The sequence below is a fragment of the Crocodylus porosus genome, unplaced genomic scaffold (genome assembly GCF_001723895.1).
Source record: "Crocodylus porosus isolate Cpor-Errol unplaced genomic scaffold, CroPor_comp1, whole genome shotgun sequence".
Lineage (NCBI taxonomy): Eukaryota > Metazoa > Chordata > Crocodylia > Crocodylidae > Crocodylus > Crocodylus porosus.
Window position 1 is genome coordinate 258,513,605 of NW_017728886.1, and position 24,019 is coordinate 258,537,623.

At 48.9% G+C, this 24,019-nt stretch overlaps 1 protein-coding gene across 1 annotated transcript in view; it reads left to right on the top strand.

Annotated features, from left to right (window-relative positions):
- Positions 1-4,419: 4,419 nt before the first annotated feature.
- WISP1 (WNT1 inducible signaling pathway protein 1) overlaps positions 4,420-24,019 on the top strand; it is a 50,689-nt gene continuing 31,089 nt past the window's right edge. Inside the window, exon 1 of the mRNA XM_019552982.1 lies at positions 4,420-4,688. Within this exon, the coding sequence (XP_019408527.1) occupies positions 4,641-4,688 (48 nt within the window). The 5' untranslated portion in view covers positions 4,420-4,640. The remainder of the gene's footprint in view (positions 4,689-24,019) is intronic.

Sequence of the window (24,019 nt, forward strand, 5' to 3'; positions counted from 1 at the left end):
GCATCCTTTTTCCTGCAGGTGTGGTGACGGAGGCCTGCCCCGAGCAGGCCTTGCCCTTCCTCTTGGAAGTACTCCTAGTGGTACTCATGGAAGAGTTGTTTTCTTGTTACCCTTTACATTCCTAGTTTTAGCTCCTTTTCCTATGCCTTTCTGATTTTGTCTCTATGTGTTCACGCTAAGTGTAGCAATTTGACCTAATTTCCACAGTCTTCCAGGAGAAGGAAGGTCGTGAGAATCTGGGGTAGTAAAAAACAAGCAAACAAGGAATTATGGGAAAACAAAACATCCTTTATTATGTCTAACGGATAAGGGGCACATCTACACGTGCGCCAGGCTGTGCGGTTGTTAGCAAGTACTAAATGACTCTGCAGGAACTGGTGTTGCCGCACAGTCCGGATCCTGCATGGGTTTCTTCCCACGCTACTGTGCAGGAGCATCCGCATCATGGTTTGTGCCCATTGACACTATGTCGCCGTAGCACTGAGCTATGGTGACCATAGGTCATTGCTACGGCTACGTAGCATCTTGCCCAAGGAGTAAAATCTTGACCCCACAAAAGTAATTGGAAAACCCCTCATTGACTGTGGTTGGGTGAGGAGTTCAACATATACCACTTTAAACATCACCTTTTAAGTAACTTGAGCCAGGCCACTGAGGGAGCCCACGTCACTAAGGGAGTCTGGACTGGAAAAGAGGAGTTTGTGCCTTCTTGGCCCTGTATTTGTCCTTCAAGTTCCCAGTCAGTCACATGAGGCTGTTTTAAAGGCAGATGATATAGCCCTCCTGCTATATTTCAGCTCCTTGCCTGCCTTGGGATGCAGCCTTATCTGCGAAGATAGCTAGGATCACAGAGGAGCTGAAATTAAACCTTTACATATGCTGGAGTGGTGCTAGCTGAGAGTCTGATGCATGCGGTTATCAGTGGTGGCTTTTTCACACACTTGTCTCTTAGCCCCCAAGAATATCTCTGAGCACCAAAACTCAAGGTCTTCCATGTCCCATTATGTGATTTTTTTATTCATGGGTTAACTTCTCCTTTCCTTTCTATTCCTCTCTGTGCTCTTTGCAATGGATCCAAGAGGCAGAACCCCCCAGCTAACACTTGGCCACAAGCACCACGATGATTTCTGTACTAGGCAAGCAAACCGACTTACACGTATATAGCAAGCCATGATCTCTCCCCCTGAGAGTCATCTTTTTTGGCATTTTCCTTTTGTCAACTCCAGGCCATGTTCAGAAACACTTGAATGATCAGTCAGTATTGATACACCTCACTTCCTCCCTGTTTTATATCATCTAGTAGATCCCCCCCCTCAAGAAAAGGGAACCTTGTAAAATATAGCAAAAATCAAGAAATAATTGACTCTTTAAATGTCTAGTGTGGCTCAGGAACATATTTAAGGAGGAGTGGGTGGCTGATGCTATATGATGCATTTGCACCATGCCCCCAGCATGTCCTGGGAAGGTTGTTTCGCGCTATGCTGCACCTACCTGCTCCTTCTCACATATGCAAAACCCAGTGGCCCTACTCACATACCCCTTGGCATCCTGTCTGTGGGTGGCATGCACTTAGGAGTGCTCCTGCTAGGGGAATGGTACAGACGCACCTGTGGAGTTTAAATGGGATCTGAGATATTGTGAAACGTGTTACCCACTAGCTACCTGTTTCCATTTCACTGGGAGTAAGACATCCAGAACGATGGATAACTGAGTTCAAAGTTGTAATCCTTAAATGAGGTGGAAGGTGAGGAGCAAGAGGCTTTACCTGACAGTTTTAAGGTCTGGAAAAGTTGCCTAACAGTGGGACGTTATATGGAGCTGAGTCTATTCATGTTATCAGAGGTAGACATATGGATTGGTCAAATTTTGCCGTACACACACTCAATGAAGATATTTGCCGTTCTGTAGACTAGCAGACACTGATAGCCCAGGATCTACAAACTGGAAGTTGAAGCTAGTCAAACCGACTGGAAGTCCAGTGTAGACTCGTATCAGTGCAGGTCATAAGCTGCTGAAGCAACTACATAGAGTGGGGTCAATTCTCCATCAGTTGCAGCCTTTAAATGAAGATTGACTGTTTTGCTAAAGACATGGCCACTAGTCAATAGGCTCAAAGAGTCACCAGGTACAACTTCATCACTAGGCAAAACTATCTCACACCTCCTGTCATACTCTGAACTGCTAAATGAGAATTTCAATTTCTCCATCGTCCTCTAAGTTTTAGTGTATAAACAATGCCACTTAACTGCTTATGTTGACTGAAATAGTTGTGCACACACGCACGTGCAAACACATGGGTGCACGTCTGCTGGCACTTAGGAATACTGGTGGGGGAGGACATGCCAGGGAATGCAGAACAGGACTATGAAGGCAGTCTCTAGGTCTAATCCTCTTCAAATTGATAGCGACTCAAGGCTATTATTGAAAAGGGGAAAGCACATGATGCAATCCCATGGCCTGCACGTGCAGAGTTGTTGAGTTCCCAGTGACTGGCGCCTGCATGGCAAAATCCACTGTCTCTGTGCATACGTTCCCCGGCAGCCTCACCAAAGATGCAAATTAAGAAATGGCCCAGGAGAATGAAAGACTTAGGATGAATGGCCTGAAATGAGCAGAAGGAGCAAATGCCTCAGAAAAGCCTGGTCCAATTTCTTGCATTTGCCCTGGCTTTCTGGTTACATTATCAAAGAGCAGTTCTTCCCTTGCCGTGCCGGTTTTGAAATCCAAAACGGTAGTCGGGTCTTCAGCGCTGCTGCATCTACTCAGCCATCCCCTGGTGACACTGCCTCTGTCCCGATCCCACTGGGAACCAAAGAGAGGTACTGCTGTTAGGAGGCAGTGCTGGATGATGATGCCCCCTCCACCTTCAGTGCTTGAATACTGGACTCCTCTCGACTGTCTCTCACGGCATCAGGCACAAGACTGCCTTGAGTCAGTCAGGTGTGAAAAATGCAGTTGGGAAAATGCGAAAAGGGGGTGGGAAGCAGGAGAGCCAGAGAAGCAGAAGGGGAAAAGGGCAGAGGTGAGAGCTGGCAACAGAAAGGTAAAGCAACAGCAGGAGGGAGAAGGACAGGATGAAGGAGTTGAGGAAGAAGTGAGGAAAGGAAGAAGAAGAGCACCGAGAACAGAAGAAGAAAGCAGAAGGACAAGAGTCTGTAGCTGAGCACGGGTAGAAGGACTGACGGTATGTTAGAAGCAGGTCTGCAGAAATAGGCTTTTGAATAAGTGTCAAAGCCATCCTTGCACTGCACCATGTTGCCAGGTATTTTTATGTACATTTAGCTGCTATATATGGAATATATAGAAATAGAGACTAGTCACTGATGAGATTGCCTAGAAGAATTTCTCACTTGCTAAGAAGAGTTTTTCCAACTATTTGAGTTGGTCTAATAAAAGATACCAGATTTACCTTATGAACCATGTCTGCCTGTATCACTGACAAGATGCTTTTTCTACCCAGCCCATCAGTGATGTGCCTTGGCTTCCCCATGTCAGGATGGGGGAAGAGTTAGACCTGGTTAGGCCATTCCAGACAGTGACTATCCAACCTCTTCCTCCAGACCTCCAGGGAGGAAGAGTCTGCAACTACTGTATCGTCCTGCAGGTCTTCTAGTTAGGAAGCTTTTCCCGAGCTCTCACCCAGATCTGCCTGTTGTAGCCTCACTTATGTCAGGGTCACACAAGCTAATGGTCCCATCTCTGGCACAGTCTTTGCCAGTGCACCTGCCTTTTGCAGCCCCCTTGGAGAGTGGGACTGGCTGACTGTGGAGTAGGATACTGCTCACTGAATAAGCAGGCTTGCACCCCCGTAGTAAACCCCAAGGTCAGCTTCTTTTTGTCTATGCAAGCTTGCCATGCCAATAAACTCTGACTGCTCTAAGGTACAGCAAAACGACAAGTGTAACACACCGCATTAGACCCTCCCTGTGCTGCTAGATCTGGCACGCACCTGGAAACCAAGGCAGCAGCAGCAACAGCAACAGCATACAGTTGGCTTAGCAGAGTAATCTCTTCCAGGGCTTTCCTATGTGGGATAACTTTATCTGGGCAAATCCCATCAAACTTTGCTTAATTCTTGTGAAGTTGTGTTTGCAAGGCTGAAGGAACAGAACTTGTCTGTCTCATAAAACCTGTCAGATTTTTTTTTAAAGGCACTTTTGCGGTTTGTGTTAAAAACCGTTTCATTTACTGGTAGGAAAGACATTATAGTGCAGAGGCTTATGCCTATGCTCCCTAACCTGAGAGGCTGCAAAAACCCTTCACTAATTCTGGGGAAACTCGGAGCATTTAAACAGTGTTCGGATTACAGCCTGGTGCCCTGTTGCATTGTAACGTTCCCTTTAAGACTCTTTTGGCTAAAGGCAATACAGAGAAATGCAGGAGGTGGGGACAACAACAAAAAAAAAATGAAGAAGTAAAGGCAGGAAAAGTTTCTCCAGAGGAAAAATGCAGGGCTTGTCCTTCACCCTGACGTCAGATCTGTCTTTAATAAAATCCCCAAAGAGCCAAGAGAAAAAGGCAGATCTGCCTGAGCGAGGCTGCCAGCTCAGGACTGCTCCGCCGTCCCAAAGTGGGGGGCTTTTGTGCACAGCGGCTTCAAATCTGGGTTCAATCAATGTATTTAATCCTGGCTTCCAGTGATGAGGTGGCTTCTGCCTTGGATTGTAGCAGCAAGCAGCGTTGTGCAGGTGAGTCTGGGAGCTGCAGGCAAGACTTGGCTTGTGCAGCTGGTGAGGATTTTAGCCTTATTCTTTCCAAAGAAGGGGGGTGGGGGGGGCAGGAAACCAGCTGGGGACAGCCCAGAATCTAAGGGCAGGAGAGGTGAGGTAGGAGCGGGGAAGATGTTCACCCCTCACCTTTCTTCTCTTTTTTTTTGCTTCAAAGCTGAGACCTATTTTTTTATGCCCAGAAAAGCAGTAGCAGATGCAAGTGCCCAGTCGAAATCTCCTGTGTAACATCACTGGAGCCCCTGGAAGCCAGTTGAGGAGAAAGGGAGCAGAGCAGGGGGGAGTAAAAGGATCTGGAAGAGGGCGACAGGCAAGTGTGTGCAGGACAGGAGCAGCCGCATCTGCTGGCAGGGGGCAGGGAGCAGGGCATCTGCAGAGACCACACGCGGCAGCAGGAGAGGTCTGGGTGGAGGGGGAGGCAGTGGCCGGGCTGGAGGACGTGGGTGCTGCAGGCAGGGATGGCAAGGGAAGGAAGCTTTAAAGGCACGGCAGCCTGCCTGGGGGGCAGTGCCAGGGGGTGGCTGGCTCCCTGGGCAGCACCCTGCCCCTCCAGGTGGGCATATGGCAGAGGGGCTGAGGCTGGCTCTGTGGCAATGAGTGCAGGCAGGCTGCTGGGCTGAGGGGGGCTGGGGGCAGCTCTTGCTTGCTGGGTGGGGTTGTGCTTTCCTTTGCAAATGCTGATGGTTCGGAGCCCTTGCGGGTTGCGAAGGGGGCAAATTTCAGGTTTACATGGGCAGGGACCCTAAATGCCTGCTTCTGGGGCCAGAGGGCAGAGCACTGCTCAGGCAGGTAAGTGCCACCACCAACCCCCTGCCTCTTGCCCATGAGGGGAGCTGCCGCTCAGGAAAGGGAAAATGTGGAGCCGGGTCTGTGTGGAGCTCGCGGGATGTGGAGGGGATGGCTCGGGGGGACGGGGAGGAACGTGCTGGGGTCCGTGTGCATGGGGCTGTCCTGCCCAAGTGCTGGTGGTCCGGCGTCTTAGACGTGCTTGTGGGAAACCGGGCGCTAAGTTCAGCGGCCAGATACAAAGGACAGCCAGATGGGTGCAGTGTCCGTTCGAAGCAGACATGCACTTCCCAGATCCTCTAAAGCAAGTAACTACTGCAGAGAGTCCCACCGCTTTAGGCTTGCTATACATGAGACATCCCTTAGAAAATGCTAGCTCCTTGATTTCAGGTGACCTTTGACTTCAGAAAAATACAAGAGCAAGTCTGCTGTTGCAAAGAGCTCAGAAGGACCACAGCAGGGCAGGAACGGTTTTACTGCTATGGATCTCTATGGGAAATCGCTGGGAACATTGTTTGAATCGTGCTTGCTCGCTTAACAGCGCTAACGTAGTGTGACACCGCCCAACGCCCCTGAAGGATGTCAGGATGCTTCAGGGTGCCGTGGCAGCTTGGTTGAGAATCACGCAAACACCGTCTTTTCTGCAGGTTGGTGAGATGGCACGAGAGGGTAGTTCCCTCTTCAAGGCAGGTGTGGGCGAGTACTGTACAGAACTTAGACAGGAGTGGGTAAAATATGGCCCGTGGGCTGGATTCAAGGGATACTATCCAGCGGATGTCAGGTCCCTCAACCCAGCCCTAGTGCAGGGGGCAGCCCACTCCACTTTCTGGCACTTCTTGCAGTGGTACCTCCTTCTGGCTGCCGCTGCGAGTGTCTCTGCTGCAGCTGACCTGGCACCCAGGCATCCTGGCCCATCTGCCCCGCACCCACTGCCCGGGGTGCCAGACAGAGCAGGCAGCTGGGTAGGCAGGGACTCCATGGAGACTGGCCCATGATCCCTGCAGGCAGGGCGCACTCGGATGGGCAGATGGATGGGGCCATGGGTGGGCAGAAAGTGCTGTCCTGGAGCCGGATGGGCCCAGGGCCAGGGCCAGGATTGTAGGGTGGTCATAGCATGTGGCTGGGGCCTGGGGCAGAGCCATGATCCACTCCCTGCACACCCCTACCCCTACCCCTGGAACAAGCACCCATCTCAGGGGTGTGCAGGGAGCAGATTGCAGCTGTGCTCCGGGCCCCGGCCCTATGCAGTCACTCCACACCTGCCCATGGCTCCATCATATCTGCCTGCCCATGCATGCCCTGCCCACGAAGGTCCCAGATCCATGGAGCTCCAACCCATCCACTCTGTCTGGCACCCCCGGCAATGGATGTGGGGTAGATGGGCCCGGCCAGATTGGACCAATTGCACCCCCACCACACCTGGCCAGGTTAGCGCAGCACCTCCTCAGCCCACAACAGCTCACCAAATGTCCCTCCAGCCAAAAGAATTGCCCAACACTAATGCTAGATCTGCTCCACTCTATTGTCTTGATGCTGAAAGGCTGCCTATAACAGCCTGACGTACACGCGGGAAAATGAAGTAAACCCCTGGCTTGTAGAGCTTCCAGGTCAAGGCCCTGGTCCTTCCATCAGGCCCAACAGGAATCCATCGGCTCTTTCCGGTGGCAGAGCGCCGAGCCTGTGAGATTCCCATTGAAATCGTTGAGTCTCTGGCTTGAAGGACTGGGCCCGCAGGTAGACCACCTCCCTGCACATGGTATCGTTGGGGCGGGAGGGTGAGGTCTTCCTTTTAATAACTTGTGAACTTACTTCTTTTGGCCTCATGTACAAAGAGGGTCTTGACTGGAAAAGGGGTTTGGTAGATGTGGGGAGGGAGGGATCTCTGCACAGATAAGATTTTCGGAGCAAAGAAGTTGGGAGGTGTGGTGTGATGGAGAGCACTAGCCCATAGGACCGGATGGGACCTGCCAGGTCAGGGAGCCCATCCCCTTGCCGTTGCAACCAGCCATGCCCCAGAAGTCCCAGAAGATCGCCCCATCAGGGTGGTCCTCTTTCAGGGGCCCAACAGGCTTGGTGTAGTGTTTGAAGGGGAAAGAATGGGTCACAGTCAGGTCAGCTAGTGAATTTTGGCAGCTGGACAGACAGGAGGTGTGTGGGAGTGTTAATGTCCCTGATGCTGCAGAAGAGGAGGGTATGGGATGTCTGAGGGGGCTCAGGAGGCTCTGGGATGCTGTAAAGGTTTTATTGGCATAGCACTCTCATGTGAAACCTCAGGAAGCCTGCACAGATCAGGCCAAATAAGTGTCAAAGCCATCCTTGCACTGTACCGTGTTGCCAGGTATTTTTATGTACATTTAGCTGCTATATATAAAGTTATTTTAACATGCATTTGCATCAAGGCACAAAAATCAAAGCAGCCGGGCTCCATACGTTGCCGATCCCACAGTTGCTTGCATAAAGGTAGATGGCCACGTTCTCAGATCCCCACGATTTCACCGGGATTCAGCCTATCTGCTCCTTTACAGGACTGGGGTGTGAAGAAGAGGAAGCAGGATGCACTGGGAAACCCAAGGGTGGGGATGACTTAGCCTTCTGGTTTTGATATATATAAATGTGCATGTTGTGAGCAGTATGGCAAATACAGGGTTTTTAGGAAAGCCTTGGATGCCTTGGGCATCACATACTGAGTGCAGTAGGGGTCTTCCACAAATGTGTTACAGTCTATGCTGTCTCAAAAGTTTTAGTGAGTTCTGAAATATTTTATTGGGATATTTTTATATATATATATATATATATATATATATATAAGCTTTTAAAACCAGAATCTCTTAGCTCTAGGGGTAGAAGTGTAAAGGCTGGAGCGTGTGTGTGGGGGAGAGAGAGGGATCCTTCCAACCTAAACTTCCAAACGTTCTCCTAAATAGATTTTTTTTTTTTCTTTACACACGCAGTCAAATTTTCAAAAGAGACTTCTTGACTTGGGAGCAAAAGTCCTATTGACTTGCAATGAGGCTGAGGCTTTTCTGTACCACCGTTGCATTTGAACGTGTATCTTTTAGGCATGGTATCTGGGTCCCTTTCAGGGACCTCCTGCATCTTGCTGGGAGATAAACTCTCCGTTTCTCCTCTTTTGATCCCTGACAGGAAACATTCAGCCCTCTGTGATCAATCTTCAGCCTCAAGATTTGGAGGGGATATTTGCACACAGCAGAGGAAATAAAGGGGACATTAATTTGGCTGCTGGCCTTACAGCTTTCGAATGTGGGGAACCGGGAGGATTAGCTCTGTAGAAATATGTCAGCTCCCTTCCATCCCTAGAGCTTCATTATCATTGCCACTGCTCTAATCTCCGGGCTAACATAGATGGTGCAGGAGGTAGTTATAAAACCCTGTGGCTTTTCCTTCTCCTTTTTGTGTGATTTACTGGCATGGATTTGGGCCCAAGGATTTTTTCATTTGTAAAATATTTGGATTTGGTGGCAGGAAAAACTGATTAAGTTTCCTTGGCCTCCTACGAAGGAAACCACACTCTGACCAGACTTGAACCAAAAAAATAATGGTGTGGTTTTTTGTTCATTGGCAGTTTGTCTAGTGTTAAATGACTTTGTGCGTTCCAGGGACCTTTATGCTCATTTGGCGAGCGGGGGGTGCATGGATTTCAGGAAGAGGTGTTTTGTCCACTGATACGTTGGAGTTTCCAGTCGGATTCATTCCTGAGACACAGGTAATTGTGTATACTCTGTAATCAAGGTGTGAGCCATTTGACTTGTTCTCCTTCCTGAAGATATTATCACATAATATTGTCACAGACTTCCTAATGCTTCGTGCAGCCCGCTCCTAGTTACGTTTTCACTCCTTGCAATGGCCCAGCTCCTCTGCAGGGTATAAATAGATTTGGCTCCCAGTGAAGCTACACTGGTTTGTGCCAGCTGAGAACTTGGTCCAATGTACATAGCTGCCCTGGAAATGTATGTGCTGTGGTTGAAGGGAAATGGTGCTCTGATGCAGGCCTCCCAATTGCATTATATTTGTCAACACCAATTTGAATTGTCTCGGGTTTGGCAATTTCCTCCCATAAACACACACATGCAAGGCAGTAATTGCTATGCTGAAGCTGAAGTCCTGGAAGTGCTGCAGCCAATGCAAATCTCCACCGATGTCAGCAGCAGCTGCCTTTGGTGCATAACTCCTGCTGCAAAATCATGGCGTTGGGAGGGACCTCAACAGTTATCTGGTCCAAACTCCAAAACAGGTGAGATGCAGACCCTCCTATCAGGAGTGCGGGTCCAAACGTCTCAGCCATCCTGGCACCCAGGTTTGGGGGTTGTGTGATTGCCTTCTGCTTTTAGTCTGGAGTAGCTGAGTCTCTGCAGAGAGCAGCTCTCCTCAGAGGGACGCTGTGGTGCAGAGCACCGCGTCACCAATCTCTCTGCTCTGCCGCTGGCTGAAGTCATCTCGGGCAAGGCCCGTGGCTCTGCACGTCTCATTTCTCTGTGAACAGTGCTATTACTTAGCTCCCTGATCAAAGGTATGATCTTACTGTCTGTCACTGTTTTGAATTAAAACAATTCACACTTGCTTAGCATGCTCCCAGCCACACCACTACCTCTGATACCATTAGCCAAACGGGATACTTTTAGGCATGAAAAAGTCAATGCCCCTAAACATGACTCAGGTAAGGTACCTCCGATTTTTTTGAGAGCCCTGACTCAGCAAAGAGAGACAGACGCGTCAGAAGTGCCAGGCACCCGCAGCTGAAGGCTTGTGATGGTGCTTCCCACATAGGAAACACAGTAAATGGTCGGGTGCCAGGATTGCTGACCTTTCTTAATGCTCCGGTATCCAAGCAGGGCTTGCTGGGTCCTGAGCGTCTTTGTCCGCCGGGTCCTTGTTCTGAATGAGGATTAACTGTCCTGAAGAAGTGGTCCAGAAGGTCTTGGCCATCTGGCCTCTGAAGCTTAATTACTTTTCAGGAAAGTAGAAAGCTTCATTTGGAGGCAAGTGACACTCAGCAGCCCTGAGAACCCAGTCCTCCAGGTATCCTCTGATGGGCACTGAAGTTGGGGTTTATTTTTAAAATGCATCTCTTTTGTGACTTATTTGGCCAGGGTCCGCAGCAAAGTGATGCTCTGGTTCAGAACAGAATGAGCATCTCCTTGGTCCCAGCCATGAGCTCTTCCACTAGACATGCTCCCTTCCCACTTTGATTGTGGCAGCAGTCCTTATCCTCATTTGCTTTGGGTATGTACTGAAAGCAAAACGGAGGGTCTGGGTCAGCAACAGCCTTCCACTTGATTTCCATCTACCCGTTCAGCAGCAACCAAGGGGTTAAATAAAGGGTTTGTATTGACTCACTGTCTCTGGTCTAATGTTTTTTAAGAAGTCAGTGGCAACTTCTAGGATCATATCTACAGCCTCCAGATTTCTACAGGTGGTCTCCCATCCAACGATAGGGTAGGTGGAGAGCTGCTTTTAGCTTTGCAGTCAAACCAGAGGCATGCATTCAGTTCTGCTTAGCTCTAGGGCATTGCTAGTTAAACATGGATTTACTTACAAAGGGGAGCCATTGCTGTAAGGTTTTGAGACTACCTTCTGTGCTCGATCTATCCCTTGCTGGCTTCTTGCTAGCACTGGGTAGGAGGCCCTGGTCGGAGATGCACAATGGTTGAATAACTTTTTCCCTTCAAGAAGGACTCCGTGCTACCACCTCCCTTTCTTCATGCTGGACGTCTTCGTCCTTGAGATCCTCGATGCTGCCTATTCTGGCTGTTGAGTTATGGCTTCCAGGAGTCTCCAAACCCCTTGTTCCCCATTTCAAACTCTTACTGACTCTGCCCCTCCCTTGGTCCCCAGTGTTGAAGAGGGGAAACAGAAGAGAGTGCCACCTTTGCCAGGCATCGATGACTCGCACAGTTCAATTGATAATCATCCTCATGAGTAGGAAAGGGGAAGGGAGCCCCCAGGTTGGAGCAGTTTCAAGAAAAAAAGGATAAGCCTACTCACAAAACCTGAGCATTTCCAGTCGTTGGGTTGCTAGCATATGCCAACCTGGCATGGTCATTAGGACATTAGGACCCGCTTTCGGTCCCTGTGTTATCTTACAACATTGGTTCTCAGCCTTTTCAATGCACCTTTTTAGGCACCCATCTTCAGACCCAAGGCAACCCTCCATAACTATTGGCAACTGAATGGCACCCATTTCCAAAATGTGTTTATTGATTATAGTGCCTACCTCCTTGAAGAGGAGCCAGGTAGTAACAGCGGGGCAGGGCAACAGGCAGGCAGGGAAAGCCCGCTCCTGCTCCTTGCACTTCCTGTGGCACCCTTCAAAGGATCTCGCGGCACCCCAGGGTGCCCAAACACCCTGGTTGAAAAGCACTGTCCTACAGAAGGCTTCTGTTGTATTTGTCTGGGTCTGTCATTCATTATTGTTCAGTGGGAAGGAAACTGAGAAAGGAATAGGGGGAGACCTTGGTTCACATCCTGTGGGATGTCTTGCAACAAAGCCAAGGAGAGGAGCAAGGGGTCTGTTCAAAAGTCCTTGAAGGGCCTGGAGGGCACCGAGGTTGAATCTGCTCAGCTCATTAAGGATCCCATACTGGTATGAGCTGCATGTGGGCACAGAAGTCTGCTGTCATGGAGCAACTTGCCAAGACGTGAGCCCAAGAGCTTATCTCTACAGTGCTTTGGAAGAGCCAGTAAAGGTGACTCAGGGTTGGGGGGGATGGCAGAGAGGTGTGGTACAGTCCCTAATTTATACTCAAGTAGCCAAGTCCGTAGTGGGCTGGGTGATTTGTATGCATGCCTTAGAGCCGAGACCAACTGGCCTCTGCCCTTCGTAGAAAGATCAGGAATAATTTAAGTGAGGTCTGTCTATTTTCTTGGCTCACGGGTCATCCATTCCAGATGGACTGGCCCTGAAGCAGTGATCCTACCTGTCCCTGCCAATATATAACAAATTAACTGTGTTTGCCCAGCAGTTCTGTTAGCTGTAGCCGAACCCGGCTCTCATGGGCGATATACGCTGAATACTTTTGTTAAGCAACACAGCATGTTTATTTCTATATAAAACGCACCCAAAAACATGTTTCGTCCCGCAAGGAATGTTACAAGTAGACTAAACAGTTTAGACATAAACTGCACCAGGCACCTCAGAGAAACGATGGCTTTTGCTTCAGATGTAGCAATCGTTGACTGATGTGGGCAGGACGGCACTGTTTCCCTTGCTAAGCTTCACACACCTGAATCAAACTTTATTTTTTACATTGCTTAAACTCCTGCTTCCATGCACTGTTACCCGTTTCCTCGAATACAAGCTCGGTTTTTAAGACTTACCCCCCCCCCCCTTTTTTTTTTGAGTTACAGCCAAGATAGAGCTAGAATGAAGCGCTGGGGCCCTTTTTGAGTTACAGCCAAGATAAAGCTGAAGGGAAGAAAAAAAAATATTTTTTTCTCTCTAAAGTGTCAACGCAATCTTATAAATTGTGACCAGCTACAAACCTAAGTGACTGTGGAGGAAAGGGAGAATTCAGTATCTGTAACATCTGGCTAGTTGGCAATAATCCTCGTCTTTTTTCCATTAAGATACATTGCAATGAGCTGGCTGATTAGTATATCCCACTGTTTTCCACTGCCTGGAATCACGTGCCTGCCAAGCTAGCTCCACCTGCCACGGGAGCGGGCTCTGCATTTATTGCATCTAAACACTAGCACCAGCAGTACTGTAATGCTCCAAGCAGTGCATATTTCCAGCACCGCTGCAGCTACGATATACCAGGTTGACAACAACTTTGTTTCTCTCTCTTTTTTTTTTTACTGCCCCAAGGTGTGTTTTTTTTTAAACATCGGCCAACTCTGGCTGGATGTGCTACACGAATAAATGATTTTTATCTTGCATCTGCACGGCAGTCACCAAGGCAGACTTGCTACAGCCAAAGGAATTTTCTACACTTGCTGAATTTCTGGTTTGATAAGGAGGCAGAAAAAATCTGCATCCATGTGGGAAAAATTAAGTGTTCTTCAAGAAGGCCGGTAGATGTACTTGGCTAGCCGTGGGAAAGGAGATGTCCAGGCCTCCGAGGAACAGCTGGGTTGTTTTAGCTGCTGTGAGGAAGGACCAAACCACAAAACTACAGCCAGGGGCACAATGTTTGGAACGTCCAAAGCAATTACGCTGTGAGCCTACTGGGTTAGGCTTTTTTTGACTGAAGGGGTGAAAAATCAGGAAAAGGTCCATTAATCACAGCCTGGACTTTAACAGGCTATTTACAAATGTCATCAAGAAATCTCCTTCAGCTGGCTAGCTTGTCCGAGTGCCTGGACAGACCCAGAGGGCCAGGCTGTATCTTCATCATCGAGGCACGGAGTGATGGATGATCTGTAAGGAGAAGACGGGTTCAGGTCCAGTGCTCGTCATGGCAGAATTTTCCCTACCATCTGCTCTTAACACATGGAAAAATGTTATGAAGCATCTTATGGAATATCTCTGCTGTTCAAAGCCTTAGGATGTTTGAGGGAGGTCATTCTCCACTAGCTCCCGATGCGTCTTTAGAGCAGTGAATCCGAACAAGGGTGCCAGGGCAGGCTGGGGTGCCCCGAGAGCCTTTTAAGGGTGCTGCTGGGTGCTGGGCAATTTTAGCACTGTTAGGTGTGTGAGCACCTTCACGATTCACAAGATAAGTGCAATGATTTCCCATAGGAATCCATTGAGTCAAAAACGTGCGAGATGTTGTGGTCTTTCTAAGTACTCTGTAACAGAAGAATTGCTGTTATTTTTCCATAATCAAAAAATGAAAGTGAAGAGCTGGGTTTTTGGCTGTAGCCGTGTTGGTCTAAGGACGTTGGGAGGCAAGACTGATTGGGTAGATGTGATATCTTTTATTAGACGAACTGAGTCGTTGGAAAAAAGTTCTTAGCAAGCGTTCAGGTGCAATCACCCTTCTTCAGGCAAGAGCTGGCATTTTCTGAGGGGTCTTTGAGTCTAATGTATTTGCAAACCACTGCTATAGGATAATACTGATACCACTCTGTATGTTAAATCCTTGTACAATTCTGTAGGGCTTTTCTATAAGGGATGGCTCCTTGTGGATCTGTAGGCCAAGAAATCGATGCCCAGGATGGGCAGGGGTGCATACCTCTGCATGTCTTGCCCAAACATAACCCCAAGGTATTTAACTTATTCAGCACAGTCCCTCTGTCCCTCTGCTCTGGGAGTCCCTTGAGAGAGTTTCAAGAGGTGTGGGTGAGGCTGGTGATTCTGTCTGTCAAGGGCCTCCGTGCATGTGGACTGATTTCTGGACTGACCATGAAATCTTCTGTCATACAGGTTCAGCTGTAAACCCTATGCTTCTTACAGACGGTATGCTTCAGAAATATTGAAGATCTATATTAAGATATATATGAACCAGTAATATAGGCAGTAGATTTCCAGCCGAGTCCATACTCGTGACTTATTTTTGGCTGACTTTTTAAAAGTAGATCAAACTACTTTCCATGCTGCTTTACTGGCATGGCGTGCTGTATGATCCTGATCCTTAAGTGGATGAAGCCGGGGCGTTAGGTGACTGTGAAGATCATGCAGGCTGTACAGCCAAAACCTACTCCCCTAAGACCTGCCCTACACTAGAAAGTGCTACCTCTTTATCCACGCAAGTGTAGTGAAAGCAGCACCACTCCCTACCCCATCTCTTATGGCTTGATTATAGGTGCAGCTTACTCCATATGGGAAAGGAAATAAGCCATTCTGGCTTTATTGCATCCATAATAGGATTTGTGCCAGTAGAAATATTTTGGCTAGGAAAAAATCTAACTCCCCTCCCCCCTGCCCCTTAACTAATATAGCTGTTTTGGTACAACGATCTGCATCTGTGGATCAGACTGTACCGCATGAACTCTGCGCGCTGAAGAAATGATTTAGCTTTTCTCATTCCTACCTCAATATTGCCCCCTTGCGTTTAGGTGAAGGATGATCATTCAAGGAATTTGGGCTGTGCTGGTCGAGCCAACTGTGTCCGTGCGCAGGCTCTCAGTTTATAATGATGGCAGTATGCTATGGGTTAGGCAGTAAACAATGGGACCGAATGCTACATAAGCTCCCCTAAAATCCTAGTACTTGCATAATTAGGAAGTCTTTTTAAATGGGCTAGGACAGCACTATAGAGGGGGCATCTATATGAGATGCTTTACTGCACAGTAGACTAATCCCCTGCACTATGTAACTGTGTGCAGCAGCTACTGTGCAGTAAATTAGGCTAATGCGTGGTTTTCTACTACCTGGAAATACAAGTTGTAGATTAACTGTACATTAGCAGTACTGCTCATGTAGGCACTGACCAGGAGCAAATTTGCTCCCAGGCAGCCACACCAGCAGGAGGCCACAGAGGACAGGGGAGTTCTCTGTCCCCAGTCCTGGTGCGAACCAGCTCCCTCTGGGACGGGATCCCTTTCTGCCCTCCCAATCCTGGCACTGCATGGCTCCCGGTTCCCTGGCGCTGCATGGCTCCCGGACAAGGGCTTGCAGGCAGCTGCCCCAGGAGTAGGACAGCTCCCAGTGAGCCCCTTGCTGGGCAGGGAAGCCCCACTGGGCTCACTGGCAGCTGTGTGTCCGGATGTGCATGGGGCCAGGAGACAACAGCTGCTGAAGCCAGCAGAGCTCTCCTGGTCCCGTGTGCATCAGTACTGGCCCCTGTGCCCCTGGCCATGTGCCTGGCTGCTGCAAGGGACCACAGAACGGCAGGACTAGCCCTGTACTGGCTGCTCCCCATAGGAGTAGATTTGCTTCCAACAGGGTGCATGTGTAGACGTGCTCCCAGGGAAGGCTCACTGTGCAATATTTACTGTGTAGTAAGTCTATATTGCATTAATAGCATATGTAGACATGCTCGATAGCAGCACCTTGTTGCCTGCTCTTTGGAAAAGTTTGTGAATACATTAACTGGGAAAGTCCTGAGACGGTGCCGTGCAACAGGAATGTGGCTGATCGGGCAGGGGAGAAGTCACAAGAATACAATCGCAGTGCTTGCTAAAGACAGCTGCTCGTGGATCAGACTCGGCAAAGTCTAAGCAAGCTGATCCACATGATGTGCCAATATGCTGCAGCCCTGATTTGAGAAGTGACTTTGGGATAAGTTTCTTCACTGGTACAAACTAGCACGGCTCTTTTGGAATCAGTAATGTTCACTTAAGGGACTGTCCCATTCTCATCACACCAGTGTGCTGTGAAGGGAAGTCTGTCTCCTGGTCTTTGCTGACATGACTGAGCAAACTGGTGGATGCCAGATATACAAGGTTATAATGCTGGGTATTAGACCAGCAAAACTTTTTAATACAGAAATAAGAACGCGAGATGCTTTCTTATCAGCTGGTGTATTACATATTCAGTTCCTGAATGCAAACTGCTGAATGTCTAACAGGACATGGGCTGCATCCACCTACCTTGCCTGACGCAGCCAGCAGATTGTAAACTCACGGACAGACTACCAAGACTCATCTGGCCCTTTGACTACTACCCCATGTTCCTCATCCATATGGGCACTGATAATCCTGCCAAGGAAGACCCTGACCCTGAGTAGGTCAAAGGTGTCGACAGAGCTTTGGGTGCAAGAGTGAAGGGGATGGGGCCTCAGGTTGTATTCTCTTTGATCCTTCCAGTAAAGGGCAAAGCCCTGGGCAGGAGCGGGAGCATCCTGCAGATCAATGTTTGGCTGCACAAGTGGTGTCGCCAGCAGGGATTTGGCTTTTTTGACCATGGGATGATATTCCAAGAAGAACCATTGCTGGGAAGAGACAGGATCCACCTGCTGAAGGGAGGGAAGAGCATCTTCATCGACAGGCTTGCTAACCTGGTGAGGAGGGGTTTAAACTAGGTTCACTAGGGTATGGAGACCAAAGCCCTGGGGGAAGTGGGTGACCTTAAGGAAGAGCAAACGAGAGGGGGCAATAGGGGAGGTGGTTTCATTCTTCCTGAGCAATCAGGGTAATCATCTAGTTACCTCGGTGTCTGTACACAAAAGCGTGGAGCCTGGGAAACAAGCAGGAAGAATTGTGCAAGTCCTTGTGCAAGCATTGCACTATAACGTGATTGGAATAACAGAGACGTGGTGGGAGCTTGCACGACTGGAGCACTGTCATGGATGGGGCAAACGGTCCTTCCTGAACCGGAGAAGAGGAGAAGTTTCACTTCATGTGAAAGAGCTGTATGGTTGCTCAGAGCTCCAGTATGAAACTGGAGACAGGCCTGTTGAAAGTCCCTGGGTTATGGTCAGAGAGGAGAGCAACAAGGGTGATGTTGTGGTGGGGGCCTGCGATAGACCACCAGGAGGAAGTGGTGGATGAGGCTTTCTTCAATCAGCTAGCAGAAGTTTTCAGATCAGAGGCCCTGGTTCTCATGGGGGACTTCAATCACCCTGACATCTGCTGGGAGGGCAACACAGCAGTGTGCAGGCAAGCCAGGAAGTTTTTGGAGAGTTGGGGACAGCTTTCTGGTGCAAGTGCTGGAGCAGTCAACTAGGGGCCGTGCTCTTCTTGACCTGCTGCTCACAAACAGGGAAGAATTGGTAGGGAATGTCATAGTCAATGGCAACTTGGGCAGTAGCAAACACAAGATGATTGAGTTCAGGATCCTGAGGAAAGGCAGGATGGAGAGCAGCAGAGTAAGGATCCTGGCCTTCAGAAAAGCAGACTTCAACTTGCTCAGGGAACTTATGCACAGGATCCCCTGGGAAGCCAGACAGCAGGGGACAGGAGTCCAGGAGAGCTGGCTGTACTTTAAAGCAACCTTACTGAGAGTGCAGCAACAAACCATCCCAATGCACAGAAAGACTAGCAAGTGTGGCGGCCAAAGTGCAATTGGAGTTGCAGCTAGCAAGGGATGTGAAGGGTAGCAAGAAGAGTTTCTACAACTAAGTCAGTAACAAGGGGAGGATCAGGGCAAGCGTTGGGGCTCCTTACTGAACAGGGGAGGCAACCTAGTGACAGAGGATGCAGAAAAAGCTGAAGCCCTCAATGCCTTTTTCACCTCAGTCTTCACAGGCAAGGTCAGCTCTCAGACTACTGCACCTGGCAGCACAGTTTGGGGAGAAGGTGAGTAGCCCTCAGTCCTGAAAGAAGAGGTTAGGGACTGTTTAGAAAAGTTGGATGTGTACAAGTCCATGGGATTGGATGGGATGCACCTGAGGAAGTTGGCTGATGTGATTGAAGAGCTGCTGGCCATCATCTTTGAAAACTCGCGGTGACTGGGAGAGGTCCCAGATGATTGGAAAAGGGCAAACATAGTTTATTATTTAAGAAAGGAAAGAAGAAGGATCCAGGGAATGATAGACCAGTCAGCCTCACCTCAGTCCCTGGAAAAATCATGAAGCAGATCCTCAAGGAATCCATTTTTAAGTATTTGGAGGAGAAGAAGGTGATTAGGAACAGTCAGCATGGGTTCATCAAAGGCAAGTTATGCTTGACCAACTCGATTGCTTCCTCTGATGAGATGACCAGCTCTGTGGATGCAGAGGCCAGTGGATGTGGTGTACCGTGATTTTAGCAAGGCTTTTGATACGGTCTCCCACAACCTTCTCCCAGGCAAGCTGCAGAAATACGGGCTGGATGAATGGGCTGTAAGGTGGATAGAAAACTAGGTGGAGCATTGGGCTCAGAGGCTAGTAATCAATGGTTTGATGTCTAGTTGGTAGCTGCTATCAAGTGAAGTGCCCCAGGGTTTTGTCCTGGGCTTGATTTTGTTAAGTATGTTCATCAACTGCCTAGAAGCTGGCATGGAGTGCACCCTCAGCAAGTTTGCAGATGAAACCAAGCTGCGGGGACTAGTAGATATGCTGGAGGTTAGATCTAGGATTCAGAGCGACCGAGACAAAATGGAGGACTGGGCCAAAAGAAATCTCATGAGGCGCAACAAGGACAAGCACAGAGTCCTGCCCTTAGGACAGAGCAATCCCGTGCACTGGGACGGGCTGGGGGTGACTGGCTGGGCAGCAGCTCTGCAGAAAAGGACCTGGGGTTACAGTGGAGAAGAAGCTGAATACGAGCCAGCAGCATGCCCTTGTTGCCAAGAAGGCTAATGGCATCCTGGGCTGCGTCAGTAGGAGCGTTGTCAGCAGATCACAGGCAGTGATTATTCCCCTCTATTCAGCACTGGTGAGGCCACATCTGGACTACTGTGTCCAGTTTTGGATCCCCCCACTACAGAAAGGAAACAAATTTGAGGGCAAAGAACATGGTTTGGGGACTTAGGCACATGACTTCTGAGGGGAGGCTGAGGGAACTGGGCTGATTTAGTCTAAAGAAGAGGAGACTGAGGTGGGATTTAATAGCAGCCTTCAGCTACTGAGTGGGGTTTGAAAGAGGATGGAGCTGGGCTGTTCTCAGTGGGGGCAGATGACAGAACGAGGCGCAATGGGCTCAAGTTGCAGCAGGGAAGTTTAGGGTAGATATTAGGAGGAATTGTCTCACTAGGAGAGTAGTAAAACACTGGAACAGGTTACCCAGAGAGGTGGTGGGATCTCCATCGTTGGAGTTTTTTTAAGACCCCAGCAGACAAACCTTAGCTGGGATGACCTAGTTGGGGGTGGTCCTGCTTTGAGCAGGGGGCTGGGCTAGATGCGACTCCTGAGGCCCCTGCCAACCCTCCTTTTTTATGATTCTGTGATTCTTGCCTTCTGCCAAACTGTGTAGGAGTGAAACTAGTGCTGTAGAGGTAAAAGATGCGAGTCCCCTGAATCATGTAAACCCCATGGAGCTTGATTAAAAGCTGAAATAGAAAGGAATTTGCATGTGAGAATCGTCTTGGTGAGCCTGCTTCTGCATCTGATGGAAGCGAGTGGCGCGTGTGACTGCAGCTGCGTGGGAAGGAGCCTGGTGCTCTAGTTGCAATGTGGGAGCAACAAAGTTAGTTTCTATTTTTGGCTGTGCCACAGACATCCTGTCTGACTGTAGGCAAGTCACCTCATCTTGCGTGCTTCAGTTTCCCCACTGCTATAGACTAGGGATACGTAATGCTTCCCTGGCTGACAGATAAGAAGAATGTGCCCTTTGAAGTAGTCACCACGGATTTGCACTAAGGCAAGTATAAAGTCCTATGCTGTCCTTTAGTCACTCAGTTTTTGCACCGTCCTTTTCGGAGGCCAGCTACATCTTGACCTTCACCCTGGTACAAACGCCTTTTATTTTGGGCTATCTGATATCCAGCGCCTCTTTATGTCAGTACCCTATTTCGGTTCTGTTTCCACAGCAGGATCAGAGCCCCAGTGCTATGCAAACTTTCCAAGACTAATACTTTTGCTGCTTGTTTGCAGATTCATGCCAGGTGGCGTGCTAGTTCCCTGCTAGCAATTTCCATTGTATTTCATTTGAAAGCATTTTGTTTTTATCCAAAAAAACCTCGTCCAAGCCAAAGGCTATTCGACAATTCTGCTTCCCCCCCCCTGCTATAATGTGTCAGCTTTCACTAGTTTGGATGGTTTTTATAGGAGTTTGGGTTATTCTGTTGCCCACTGTACTAGAATCCAAGCTCAGACCGTATCTGGGATAGTATTTGTCCTGCAGAGCAAAGGAGAGACTTGCAGCCTGGCCTGGCTTCTTCTCTGTTTCCCTCCTTCCCATTGTCTGTTTGCTCCTTTGTAGTTTCTGTGCCAGGAACTGGCTGTTCTGTCTCTTTCGCTGACTCTTTACCCCCTTGCTACTAGAAAACCATGGCACAAACTGTGCTGCTGCCCTCCATCGCATTAGTTATCGCTACCCCGCAAGAGGTGCCTACCACAGACCCGTGCTCTGAAATGCGGGGGAAGCAGTAGTGGTGCGACACTTCGAGCATTTTCACAGCTGTGTTTGCTGCATGTTCTGGAAGAGCCCTGTGAATGGGGAGCTACCCAACATTTGATATCAACTGTCTGGCTCAGCCTTTGAGACCACAATCTTGCCCAGCATAGAAAGTAGCCCTTCACCTTGAAAGAGCTCACTGGGAAAGTAAATGTGTCTCCTATTTGGTAGTACAGTGATAGCACATATGTAGGAGCATAGGCAACATATGAATGCAGAGTGATCCACAGCATGGCCCAGAAAGCCTCTTCTAGTCCTATGTTCTCCATAGAAAACAGGCTTTATGCTGGACCAAATCCTGCTTTTCATACTCACAGGCAACTTGCTTGAGAAAAACAAATAGGATAGGGACCTGAATCGATAGATAAACTGAGACTCAGAACGGCTTTTGTCTCTAGAGCGGTCTATGGCACAGGGAGAAGAGACCGCAGGAGTCCTGGGCTCCTAGTGCCTCCTTATTAAAGGCACCAAAATGAGGTAACCTTCATCCGCTCTGTTCTCATGCATTATGGCGGTATATTCATAGATCCATCGATTGTAGGGGCTGGAAGGGACCTTGTAGATCATCGGGTCCTGTCCTCCTGCCCTAGGCAGGAAAAGACAACTGGGGTCAAGTGACCCCGGCGAGGTGACTGTCCTGTCTCCTTTTGAAGATGTCCAGGGTAAGTGACTGCAACGCACTGGAGGGAGTTTATTCCGCAGTCTGGACACCCTGACTGTGAAGGAGTTTTTTCCTGGAATTGAGCCTGAAGCTGCTTTCCAGGAGTTTGTGTCCATTGGCCCTGGTCTTCCCCAGGGTGAGCAGCTGTTCACTGAGTTCTTAATGTGCTCCCCTGACGTAGCGGTAACCCACTACCAGGTCCCCTCTCACCCTTCTCTTCTCTTGGCTGAAGAGGCCCAAGTCCCTCCGTCTCTCCTTGCGTGGCTTCTCTTGCAAGCCCCTGATCATATAGGTGGCTCTTCTCTGGACCCTCTCAAGTTTTTCCATGTTGACGTGCTATGCCCAGAACAGGACGCAGCACTCCTATCTTCTGGCATGACCACACTCCCCCATAACTTGGTGTCATCCACAAACTTGGCCAGTGAGCTTTTCATCCCCACATCCAAATCATTGATAAATATGTTGAAAAGCAGTGGTCCAAGTACGGACCCCTGAGGAACACCACCAGCCACTTGCCAGGACGACACAGATCTGTTCATGAGAGCTCTCTGGGTCCTACCATGCAGCCAGTTTTCCACCCACTGAACTGTTGAGCTGTTAAGCCCACAATCTTCCAATTTTTCCACCAGGATATTGTGGGATACTAGATCAGAAGCCTTTTGGAAGTCTAGATATATAATGCCAACCTTCTGTCCTGCATCCAGGTGGCGAGATACCTGGTCATAGAAGATGAGATTGGTAAGACAAGACCTACCCGTGACGAAGCCGTGCTGGCTGTCATTCACAATCTTACCCTCAATGAGCATATCGCACATAGCTTCTTTAATGAGCTTTTCCAGGATTTTCCCTGGGATGGAGGTTTGGCTGATTTGCCTATAGTTGCCCAGGTCCTCCCTCTTCCCCTTCTTGAAGATGGGCACAATGTTGATCCTCTTCCAATCCTCAGGGATCTCCCCTGTGCGCCACGATTTCTGAAGGAGTTTTGCCAGGGGTTCTGCGATGACCTCCACCAGCTCCATCAGCACCCTCGAGTGAAGTCCATCTGGTCCTGCTGACTTACAGATGTCTAGCTTTTCTAGTTGGTTTAGCACCAGCTCAGCATCCACAGAGGGAAGGCTATCATTCCCACCATGCCCCCTGTGATCCTTATCTCGCTGGTCTTTCCCCTTGGTCCGGTGAAATACCGAAGCAAAGTGGGCATTCAGGAGTTCAGCTTTTTCTTGAGTGTCCATTACCAGCTGTCCCGAGGTGTTAAGCAGGGTCCCCGCACTTCCATTTGCTTCCCTTCTGCTCTCTACATACCTAAAGAAGGACTTCTTATTGTCCTTGACTCCCTTGGCTAATTTAAACCCAGTCGCTGCCTTAGCTTTCCTAATCATTTCCCTACAAGTGCAGACCACTGTTGTACAGCCCCCCGTGAGGACTGTCCCTAGCTTCCACTGTGTCTACGCCTCTTTTTTTCTTTTTCAAGAGGACCGTGATGTCCCTATTGAGCCTGCTGCCTTTCCTCTTCATGGGAATGGTTTTTTGTGCTTCAAGGATCATGTCCTTGAGGAATGACTACTCTTCGTGCACCTCATTCACCTTCCATCCCTGGTCCCACATCGTGTCCCCTGCTAATCCCCTGAGTCTGTTGAATTCAGCATCCTATGAATATTGGTCTTGGTTAACAGTGAGGTTAAACACAGGAGGCTCCGAAAGTGCAACAAGCTTTAGAAATACTTTGAAATCATGATGTGTGAACAGAACACGGGGTTGCAGTTCCAGGTGTAAAATGTTAAGATCCTTTAACTTTGGTCGTTTTCACTCATCGCAAATATATGCAAAGTCATATGGGTGAATGATAAAGTCCGTATCTTGATTGTTCCAAAACAAATCCAGTGGTGAATAATAAATCCAATGAGAGCCAGCAGCATTTCACTCCCTTTCAGAAAATTCTAATGGGATGTTTTACTTGCTATGAATAATTACCTTCCTGACGGATGTACAAGATATAATGCCGGCGCTTAAACTAGCAAAACATTTT